The sequence below is a fragment of the Dendrobates tinctorius genome, unplaced genomic scaffold, assembly GCF_039654945.1.
Source record: "Dendrobates tinctorius isolate UK_male_01 unplaced genomic scaffold, ASM3965494v1 ptg000070l, whole genome shotgun sequence".
Taxonomy (NCBI): domain Eukaryota; kingdom Metazoa; phylum Chordata; class Amphibia; order Anura; family Dendrobatidae; genus Dendrobates; species Dendrobates tinctorius.
In genome coordinates this window covers 80,918,090-80,930,515 of record NW_027361738.1, presented here as the reverse complement: position 1 = coordinate 80,930,515, position 12,426 = coordinate 80,918,090, and the positions used below count along the sequence as shown (strand labels likewise).

Genomic DNA, 12,426 nt, shown 5'->3' with positions numbered 1-12,426 from the left:
ACAGTGGTATATATATATATATATACACACACAATATATACAGAGGGTATATATATATATATACACGTGACAGTGGTATATATACAGTATATACAGGGGGTGGTATACACACAGGTGACAGTGGTATATATATATATATATATATATATATATATATGACAGTGGTATACATACTGTATTTACAGGGGGTGGTATACACACAGGTGACAGTGGTATATACAGGGGGTATATATATACAGATGACAGTGGTATACATACTGTATATACAGGGGGTGGTATACACACAGGTGACAGTGGTATATACAGGGGGTATATATACAGATGACAGTGGTATACATACTGTATATACAGGGGGTGGTATACACACAGGTGACAGTGGTATATACAGGGGGTATATATACAGATGACAGTGGTATACATACTGTATATACAGGGGGTGGTATACACACAGGTGACAGTGGTATATACAGGGGGTATATATATAGATGACAGTGGTATACATACTGTATATACAGGGGGTGGTATACACACAGGTGACAGTGGTATATATATACAGATGACAGTGGTATACATACAGTATATACAGGGGGTGGTATACACACAGGTGACAGTGGTATATATATATATATATATACAGATGACAGTGGTATACATACTGTATTTACAGGGGGTGGTATACACACAGGTGACAGTGGTATATACAGTGGGTATATATATACAGATGACAGTGGTATACATACTGTATATACAGGGGGTGGTATACACACAGGTGACAGTGGTATATACAGGGGGTATATATACAGATGACAGTGGTATACATACTGTATATACAGGGGGTGGTATACACACAGGTGACAGTGGTATATACAGGGGGTATATATACAGATGACAGTGGTATACATACTGTATATACAGGGGGTGGTATACACACAGGTGACAGTGGTATATACAGGGGGTATATATATAGATGACAGTGGTATACATACTGTATATACAGGGGGTGGTATACACACAGGTGACAGTGGTATATACAGGGGGTATATATACAGATGACAGTGGTATACATACTGTATATACAGGGGGTGGTATACACACAGGTGACAGTGGTATATACAGGGGGTATATATATAGATGACAGTGGTATACATACTGTATATACAGGGGGTGGTATACACACAGGTGACAGTGGTATATACAGGGGGTATATATATAGATGACAGTGGTATACATACTGTATATACAGGGGGTGGTATACACACAGGTGACAGTACTCCACACAGGTGACAGTGGTATATATATATATATATATATATATACAGATGACAGTGGTATACATACAGTATATACAGGGGGTGGTATACACACAGGTGACACTGGTATATACAGTGGGTATATATTCAGTATACACAGGTGACAGCAGTATATACAGGGGGTATATATTCAGCATACACAGGTGACAGCGGTATATACAGTATACACAGGTGACAGCAGTATATACAGGGAGTGGTATATACACAGGTGGCAGCACTACACACAGGTGACAGTGGTATATATACAGTATATACAGGGGCAGTGGTATATACAGTCGATATATATATATATATATACACACACACAGGTGACAGTGGTGTATATATATATATATATATATATACACACACACACACAATATATACAGAGGGTATATATATATATATATATATACACGTGACAGTGGTATATATACAGTATATACAGGGGGTGGTATACACACAGGTGACAGTGGTATATATATATATATATATATATATACAGATGACAGTGGTATACATACTGTATTTACAGGGGGTGGTATACACACAGGTGACAGTGGTATATACAGGGGGTATATATATACAGATGACAGTGGTATACATACTGTATATACAGGGGGTGGTATACACACAGGTGACAGTGGTATATACAGGGGGTATATATACAGATGACAGTGGTATACATACTGTATATACAGGGGGTGGTATACACACAGGTGACAGTGGTATATACAGGGGGTATATATACAGATGACAGTGGTATACATACTGTATATACAGGGGGTGGTATACACACAGGTGACAGTGGTATATACAGGGGGTATATATATAGATGACAGTGGTATACATACTGTATATACAGGGGGTGGTATACACACAGGTGACAGTGGTATATACAGGGGGTATATATATAGATGACAGTGGTATACATACTGTATATACAGGGGGTGGTATACACACAGGTGACAGTGGTATATATATACAGATGACAGTGGTATACATACAGTATATACAGGGGGTGGTATACACACAGGTGACAGTGGTATATATATATATATATATATATATATATACAGATGACAGTGGTATACATACTGTATTTACAGGGGGTGGTATACACACAGGTGACAGTGGTATATACAGTGGGTATATATATACAGATGACAGTGGTATACATACTGTATATACAGGGGGTGGTATACACACAGGTGACAGTGGTATATACAGGGGGTATATATACAGATGACAGTGGTATACATACTGTATATACAGGGGGTGGTATACACACAGGTGACAGTGGTATATACAGGGGGTATATATACAGATGACAGTGGTATACATACTGTATATACAGGGGGTGGTATACACACAGGTGACAGTGGTATATATATATATATATATATATACAGATGACAGTGGTATACATACTGTATTTACAGGGGGTGGTATACACACAGGTGACAGTGGTATATACAGTGGGTATATATATACAGATGACAGTGGTATACATACTGTATATACAGGGGGTGGTATACACACAGGTGACAGTGGTATATACAGGGGGTATATATACAGATGACAGTGGTATACATACTGTATATACAGGGGGTGGTATACACACAGGTGACACTGGTATATATATATATATATATATATACAGATGACAGTGGTATACATACTGTATATACAGGGGGTGGTATATACACAGGTGACAGCAGTATATACAGGGGGTGGTATATACACAGGTGACAGCACTACACACAGGTGTCAGGCAGCCGACATGTGGCAGCAGGCAGGTGACAGCACCATGGAGCCGGTGCCACCGCAGGCCTTACCTTGGCTTTCCCGGCCTCCAGCTTCCTCTTCCTCTCCTGCTCGTCTCCCTCCATGCCGGTCCCTGCACACACAGTAATGCGCAGTGTTACCAGCGGCCGCTGCTCTCCCCCATTCTCCACGTAAACATTCGGCGCTCCGCAGTGACGTCACAGCCCGCGCCGCCCCCTCCTGTGCGGCAGAGCCCCCAGCTGTCACCTGCCCCCGGCCCGGCGGCCGCATGAGCTGACCCGTGCCCGGTGGTGGCTGATAACAGAGAGCAGCTGACAGCACCCACCAGCCGGAAACATCTCAGGGACCCCTCATTACTGACTCTGCAGGCGCTATGCAGATTTAACCCTTCCTTGCTGTTGTCATTTTTCTTGTTCTTTTTTTCCTCCCCTTTTTCCAAGATTTACATTTTTTTCAGTTGACGGACCTACAGACTCTGTGCAGATGCTTATATTTCGTTAGATTGGATTTTTGTGGATGCGGTAATTTATTTGTTTTGGGTTTTTTTACCTTCATCGCCCTTTTTTCCATATAAAAAAACTTTTAGGCTATGTGCACATATGCAGAAATTTCTGCATGAAAAACCAGACTCCCTTCCCAGAAAACACGCGTTTTTTCCGCGCGTTTTTGGCTTTTTTTATGCGTTTTTTTTCCCGCACGTTTCCAGATCCATAGAAAATAGCTAGAAACGCGGAATTTTCCGTGAAATTAATGAGCATGCTGCGTTTTTTTATCGCAAAGCGTTTTTTTCGCAGTAAAAAACATCAATATGCACAAAAAGTGCAAAATGCATAGACATGAATGGGAAGCTTATTTTAAGCAGATTTTTTGGCAAATCCGCGAAAAAAACGCTATGTGTGAGCACAGCCTAAAGCTTTTTACTTTTTGTTTCAGTTTCCCTCCAGGGGTCTTTTTTTTTTTTTTACCTGTGCTCATTTATGCCATATACTACAATACGTTTACATAGGTCCTCCTATTGATTCACAGGAGCACCAAAATGGACGGCGATGAGGGCAGCCCCATTCCACTGCGGACTCTCCGAAACCTCAGAAACTCAATATTCCAAGTTTGGAGGAGTTTTACGTCTTTTGGATTTGGGTTATGTGGTGGCTTTTCTGACTTGTCTTTTTGGACATCTTTTGCTTTAGGGTACGTGCGCACGTTGCGGATCGCTGTGCAGAATTTTCTGCGAGGAATCTGCATCTCTTGGCAGAATCCGCAGGTCAAAATCCAGGCGTTTTTTATGCGCATTTCCTGCGGATTCCTATAATGGAATGGGTTTAAAAACGCTGCGGAATCCGCACAAAGAATATTGACATGCTGCAGAAAAACCGCTGCGTTTCTGCTCGGATTTTTCCGCAGCATGTGCACAGCAAATTTTTTCCCCTTAGAATAATATTGTACTGTAAATCACTTGCAGATCCGCAGCAAGTCCGCAACGTGTGCACATGCCCTTCGCTTTTTGGCTTTTCCATCGATATATATATTTTTTACATTCCATATATAACCTGATGGCGCCGCCAAGAGAATGGTCAGGTCATTTCTTTTACCCTATTTACAGCTTTTGAAGCCTGAAGCGGTTAAAAAAAAAGAAGTTACACCTTACAACAGACAGAACTTGTGCACAATGAGTCGTTTTGACATTCCTGTTTATATTTTCGAGGTTTTTTGTTTTTTTTTGTTTAGCTCTTTTTCAGGCAGATTCCACTTGATAAAAAAAAGCAAAAGCGCCACATAAAATGAACATGACCCACAGTAATGTGAAAACGACACTGCTGCTGTGCATGGAACGTATTTTACCCGTTTCATGGATCGGAAACTCTGTGGCTGTTACAAGAAGCGACATGTCCAGTCTTTTGTCGGCTTCTGATCGGAAACTGCCCACTCTCTATACTTCACGGTATAGACAGAAGGATCGATGGCAAAACCGACATTTTCTTGCAGCGCTTATTGCCTTGGAAAACTCGTCTTATAGACCTTGTGTATACAAACCTGCAGACTAAATGCTCACATAGCGGAAATGCTACAGTTTTTACATGCAGATTTGTGCAAGGAATATCCGCAGCCGGTTACAGTATTTTCCATACAGAAATTGACCTGTGGTTGGATTATAAATCCCCCAGTCTGACAATTTCTGTTGTGGATTTTCACTGCGAACTTGTAAGGGGAAAAAAAACTCCATTTGCTGCATTTTTTGGGCCCAAAACAGAAAGTGTTTCTGGCACGGTGCTGCGCTTCCACCATGAGAATAATCGCTCCATATCAACTCTGTCTGCTCATTTCTTAAAGGGATTGTCCAGGCTTGGGGCTTAGCCTGCAGTCATTGTATGGGAGTTGTGAATCCTTACATTGCATAGTGTCAGGTGTTGTGAGCTCATCTGTTCATTCACCTTTTGTGTCCGAGGATCTCCCTCTTCTGGTGAAGGAAGGTAGTGAGGCTGATTTGGATGAAAGAAACCAAACACCTGATCAGGTGGATTGTGACTGGGTAACAGGAACTTCCGACTGGATATAAGGCAGCCGACGCCCTTCTGAGTGGCTGGTGATTTCTCTGCTGGATTCTTTGAGACCAGTCTGATTCCTGCTTCCCAAAGATAAGTTTTTGCTCTGCTATTGAACTTATTAGTTTTGGTTTTGTCTACCTTGTTTTGGAGTTCAGCCATCCCCGGCCGGGGGTGTGCTGGATTCTTATTCCTTGATCAGTGTTCTCTTTTGCTCTGCTTTCAGAATATTCTGAGTGCTGATATAGGGTTTGAAGTCTAGTGACTTCAGGGTCCTTTTTGCTTATCAGTTGTGTTGGTAATATTTTTAGCAGGGTTTTCTTGGATTGCAGACAGCAGCTTTTCTGTCCTGTCCTTTTTAGTTAGCTTGGGCCCCATCGTTTGCTCAGCCTATCTTTCTATCTGTGTTAGTGTTTTCATCTTGCTTCACCGTCATTATATGTTGGGGGCTGCCTATTGCTTTGGGGTCTGCTCTGGGGCAGTCAGTTTTTCCCTTTTCTCTCTTTAGGCTTATTTAGATCTCCGGCTGTGACGAGGTGTCTAGGGCACCGTAGGAACACTCCACGACTACTGCTAGTTGTGTGATAGGATTAGGGGTCTGCAAACCGCTAGTTTCCAGCCTCTCTGATTTTCTGGGCTGAGCTTGCATTTTTGTTTTTTCCTCCTCGGTGACTCAATCATAACAGTCAGGATTTTCTGATCCTTAGAGCAAGACGCCATGTGACCGTATGCATGCAATTTGCAAACTTCTGGCCACATTCCGACTAGACGTGTCTGACCTTGGTCAATTCACCTGCATTGAGTGAGACTCTGCACGTCTAGTCGGCTTGTGACTGCATGTATGCAAATCACAATTGCGGTCACACGACCTGGATTTTCCCAGCGCCGGGTATTCTGATGTGCACACACTGTAAGGATTCACAAGTCTGCAGTCACCTACATTAATAAAGTATTTAAGAAAAGGTTGTTTCAGTATGGACATTCTCTTAAAAAAAAATAGACAAATTTTGTACTGTGCTAGGATATTGGAGTGCAGTTGTGCCATTTTTTGCAGCATTTCAGAAAGTCTCAAACAATGAATTGGCTGAAAACATCTGGATAATGAAACCAGCTCTTCCATTGTGGATCAAACCTTTAAAAAATGACAAAGACTGAAAAAAATTAAAAAAGTTATAATGAATTGGTGCCAAACTTAAAAACGAAACTTTTACTTATATAAAAAAAAAAAGACGCAAAAAGAAAAAGAAATCGGGGCCAATATCCTTAAAGAGTAAACCAAAAAAATGGTGGAAAAGGAGCATAAAAAAACACTTAAAAAGTAAAAAAAAAAAAGTGTTACTGCATCCTGAAATGCTTATATACAGTGTTTTTGGAAAAATGCATTTTTTTAATCAGTTTTATGCCCCATATCACTTTCTACATATTCTAGAACAGTTTGCAGTTTAACTTGAGTTAATAATTTGATAATGTAAAGACTCCAGACATGAAAAAATATTGTCTGTTTGTTCCTGTTTGGTTTTGTATTTTTTTTTACATTTTTTTTAAGTCAGCATCATTTTTTTCAATTTTTTTAGCCTTCTGTATTGAAAAGAAAAAGCACAATTCAAAAGTGTGTAAAAAAATAAAAAGGAGAAAGTGCCTAAGTGCTGCATGAAAAATTGAAAAGAGCCTAAGGGTGCATTCACACAGACATATTTTATGGTCCATTTTATGGCTGCAATGCCTGATCTGACCCCGAGTCTCTTGATCTGGACATACAGCTCACTGGCCTGTATAATTCCAGTTCAGAAGACCCAGTGGAAAACAAACGTTTTCCCGAATGTAGTGGCCGATGGCCTAAGTTATCAGGATGAGAAAAGACAAGCAGGAAAACAATCGTAATTGTGTGAGTATCCTGATGTCTTATCTCCTGCACATACCAGAAATTTACTGGGGGAAAAACGCCAAAGACAAGTGTGAAGAACTGGAAGAACTGGTCTCTCCCGAGCTTTAGACACAGCTTCTGCATACAAAGATCTTGGCAGATGTATAGGCACCTGTGACTGCAAAGGAAAAATAACCCATATGGGTCAAAACTGTGCAGCTTTATCCGTGCTGCTCCCCCGAGAATGCCGTTTTGATTTATTTTTTTCTTAAATACGCCATATGGTCGCACAGGTATATAAGTGCTATTTTTATGGTCCTCGGGGGTGTGGCTCACAGGATCCTCTGGGGCGGGTAAAAACACTTAGTTTATAAACAACAACCAAATAAAACAGTGTGTGTAATGCCAGCCTTAAAGGGATGTAAACCCTTTTCAAAATGTGGCCATTGATGGCAAACATCTGATTATGCTGGAAGATTTCCTGTGGAAATATAGAATTACAAAGCTCAAGAGAACTAGAAAGGCCTTTACAGAGCTGCTGTCACAGGTATATGTACAGGGAGGGGGTTACCTGCTGCCTGGAGTCATGCAGAAAGTCCTTTATAAGTAGATAAAGCATGTGAGTCACATGTAAAGAAATACTGTGAGTCCTGCTTTGCCACCCACATGTAGAGAAAGCCTGTGGGTCCTGCCTACCCTGTCCACATAGAAACAGCCTGTGAGTCCTGCCTACCCTGTCCACATAGAAACAGCCTGAGTCCTGCCTACCCTGACCACATAGAAAAAACCTGTGAGTCTCCTGCCTACCCTGTCCACATAGGAAAAGCCTGTGAGTCCTGCCTACCCTGTCCACATAGGAAAAGCCTGTGAGTCCTGCTTACCCTGTCCACATAGGAAAAGCCTGTGAGTCCTGCCTACCCTGTCCACATAGAGAAAGCCTGTGAGTTCTGCCTACCCTGTCCACATAGAGAAAGCACTGTATGGCAGTTTTGCTCGCTGAAATGTAGAGTAACTTTATTCAAAAAGCATTTTGATGTGGATTTTGGAAATGGTGCAAAAAAATCTGCAACATCAAAAACTCACCAAAAAGCTCACTGTCAGAACGTAGCCTAAATGCCCGTAGCATGTGAATGAGACTTGCCTGGTATCGTAAGCCTATGCGGATTTTATCTGCAATAAATCCACCCCGTGTGCATTCCTCCCGATGATGTGAAAGGTATAGGGTTAACTCCGTTCTGTAGCGCAGCCCTGTGTTTTCCGCCTGACATGTCACCATGTCCTCCTCCGCCTGGATAACGAGATATTTTTGCTTTCAGGCACAATGTATAAGCATATGAGAGCTGTCACCGGAGAGATAATGAATCCCTGCCGTCACCTGAACCATCGTGCCAGGCTGTACGTGGCGGTATTGTGCCGTCTACGCTCACACATAATTGGGGGACGTTCTACAACTACAGTGATTGTTCCTAAGGGACCCCCAGTTGGAGAAGTGTTCAAGCCCATAGGCAATGATGATCCCTTTGCAATTATTACTGATTGGCCACAAAAAAGGAGAAATGTCCGATTTGCGGATCAAAATTGCCCATTCAAATCAGCGGTTCCACCAGTACGCCGTCCGTGCGCCATCCATTTTTTTACGCGTAGGGCTACACTGGCACATTCATCAAAAATGGATCGTTGTTCTCTGATGTGCTGCTTTGCATCTGGTTTTTATTTTTTCTTTTTTTTTTTTAAAGTGAAAAGGTGACGTGTCTGAATTTTACTTCTTGTGGAAAGTGACATGTCAAGCCTGGCATGTCAGAGTGAAGAGAATTAAAAGCAAGGCAATCCTCGCCTGGGAAATTAAATATGCAAAATGTCCCTTTAGAAAGGATGAGGACTAGAACTCTAGCGCCACCTATTGGAAGCAGCGGCATATATAATTTCCCAGAGGAGCATGCATTGCTTTTTAGTCTCTTTACTCGGACATGCCAGGCCTGGCTTGTCCCTTTCCACAAGGAGAACCACTTATACCTCAATCCAAAGGCATCTCACCTAGCCAAATTCGATTTCATACTTTGCACTGATGAGGGGCAACTCCCAGAAACACGCGTCTGCAAATTGAGATTTTGATTTGATTGATTCTATGGATTAGCGAGATGTTCATCTTAAAAACAGATGACATGTGAATGAGAAAAAGGGCCAAGCGATTGCAGCTTCATGGGACATGATGAGATGGTAAAAACAGACACTCAGAGCGATTATGGACGAAAATCACATTCAGCACACTTATGAAAAAAGTAAATTTTTTCTCGCGCTCCCCCAAAAACCTGATTTCTGAATGAGGCATTATAGTAGCAGCACTGTGCATGCTCCGAACGGCACTATTTGCCACTGCGGATTTTATAGAATTTCCGCAGTGGAAAAATCCTTCAGGAAAGTCGCTGAGCCGCCGATTCCACACTGAAATCATGATCCGATCTGCTGACATTTGAGCAGAGAAATATATGAATGTACCATTAGGCCATGCTCCCAATGCACATTTTATATATTCAGCCCCAATTGTATTAATGTAAGGGGTGTTCCCAACTTATCACTGCATCTCTTCAGGATCGGAGGCGGCCGACGTCACGACCCACTGGTCACTGACTGTACAGTGGACGCCGCTCTGGTTTAGTTCCAGCTGAATATACAGCAGTGATACCGTATAGCTGGACTGGAACACAATTAGTAGAAGGCGATGACCCGGCGTAATTATGGCTAATGAGGATCCTCATCACTAATGAGTTGGAATAGCAACAAGAAACATCATGGTGACTGATAGGTGGCAGATTGGGAGCGGCATATATTACTGTCTGCTCCCGGCTTCTGCGGCATCCTCATGTGCTTGTATTATGTGATTGGTATAAACATGGGGAGATTTACATAGAAGATGGAAATAGACAATGGAGGAAGGAGACACAAGTGCTAACAAAGAGACGTGAGCCAGAAAAACTGTATATATGTGGTGATAGATAATAGATAGATGATAGATAATAGATAGATAGATAATAGATAGATAGAGGATAGATAATAGATAGATGATAGATAGATAACAGATGATAGATAGATAATAGATAGATGATAGATAACAGATGATAGATAGATAATTAATAGATAGATAGATAATAGATATATAATGGATAGATAGATAATAGATAGATAGATACCTGATAGATAATAGATAGATGATAGATAGATAACAGATAATAAATAGATAGATAGATAATGGATAGCTAGATAATGGATAGATAATAGATAGATGATAGATAATAATAGATAAATAGATAGATGATAGATAATAGATAGATAATAGATAGATTATAGATAATAGATACATATATAATAGATAGATAGATAATAGATAGATATATAATAGATAGATAAGATAATGGGTGGACGACAAACTCACATTTAGTGGCCAGTGTCAGGCAGCTGCTGCAAAGGCAAATAAAATAATGGGATGCATTAAAAGAGGCATAGATGCTCATGAGGAGAAGATAATTTTACCTCTATATAAGTCACTAGTGCGACCACACTTAGAATACTGTGTACAGTTCTGGTCTCCGGTGTATAAGAAAGACATAGCTGAACTGGAGCGGGTGCAGAGAAGAGCGACCAAGGTTATTAGGGAACTGGGGGGTCTGCAATACCAAGGCAGGTTATTACACTTGGGGTTATTTAGTTTGGAGAATCGAAGGCTTAGGGGTGATCTTATTACAATGTATAAATATATGCGGGGACAATACCAAGACCTTTCTAATGATCTTTTTACTGTACCTGTGATGGGGACAAGGGGGCATCATCTACGTCTGGAGGAAAGAAGGTTTAAGCATACTCACAGACACAGATTCTTTACTGTAAGAGCAGTGAGACTATGGAACTCTCTGCCATATGATGTTGTAATGAGTGATTCCCTACTAAAATTTAAGAAGGGACTGGATGCCTTTCTTGAAAAGTATAATATTACAGGGTATATACACTAGTTTCCTTAATATCGCGTTGATCCAGGGAGCTAGTCTGATTGCCGTATGTGGAGTCGGGAAGGAATTTTTTTCCCCAATGTGAAGCTTACTGTTTGCCGCATGAGGTTTTTTTTGCCTTCCTCTGGATCAACATGTTAGGGCAAGTTAGGATAGGATATGGGTTGAACTAGATGGACTTAAAGTCTCCCTTCAACCTTAATAACTATGTTACTATGTTACTAATAGATAGATGATAGATAAATAAAAGATAAGTAAATAGATAATATATAGATAGAAAATAGATAAATAATAAATAGATGATAGATTGCTAATATATAGAAAGATAGATAATAGATAGATGATAGACAGATAAATAGATAGTAGATAGCTAGAAAAAATGGAACAGCACACTGTAGAAATAGACTATTAGTTTGGTAAAGGTTCGTTGTAACGGACACGTTGCCGTGCCATATGGGCTGAATAAAGTCCACATTTTCTTTGGTGAATATTGGAGTGCTGGCGGCTTTTTCCTTTTTTAGATAGATAATAAATGAAGACCACATTATGTATTTAGTTCCGTACTTCCAGTATGCTATAGGCCATAGGGGCACGACCACTGTCCCCATCCAAACACTTTAGAGCTCCATTCTCAGGAGTCGGGGGTCCAGTCACTAACACTAGAGATCAGCCAGTTATCACTGTTCCTCTTGCGCTATTGCTAGGAATGGTTTTGCTGTTTTTCATGGTGTTTTTCACTGTTTTTTAGGTTAAAAATGATATCGCCATTCTTTGCAATGTGTACGGGGGGATCAGTAGCATGTGGACATATGGGGGGTGCCAGGTTTTGCCTTATTATCAATGCTATCTTTCCATTGGGCATCCTCAGGGCCATGTCACTTGCAGGTTGTATCTGGGGGTCTTACCTTTGGTGGTCCGCTGCTTCGGTCTCCTGTACACGGGCG

General features: G+C 41.1%; 1 protein-coding gene across 9 annotated transcripts in view; it reads right to left on the bottom strand.

Annotated features, from left to right (window-relative positions):
• Window positions 1–3,342, bottom strand: part of AKAP9 (A-kinase anchoring protein 9) — a 234,048-nt gene extending 230,706 nt beyond the window's left edge. For 7 of the 9 annotated variants that reach the window (XM_073581974.1, XM_073581976.1, XM_073581975.1 and 4 more), the window contains exon 1: window positions 3,128–3,298. In XM_073581974.1, coding sequence (XP_073438075.1) covers window positions 3,128–3,181 — 54 coding nt within the window. In that variant the 5' untranslated portion in view covers window positions 3,182–3,298. Of the gene's footprint in view, window positions 1–3,127 lie in introns of all 9 variants that reach the window. The other 2 variants (XM_073581981.1, XM_073581982.1) reach the window with 2 other exon arrangements.
• Between the last annotated feature and the right edge of the window lie 9,084 nt (window positions 3,343–12,426).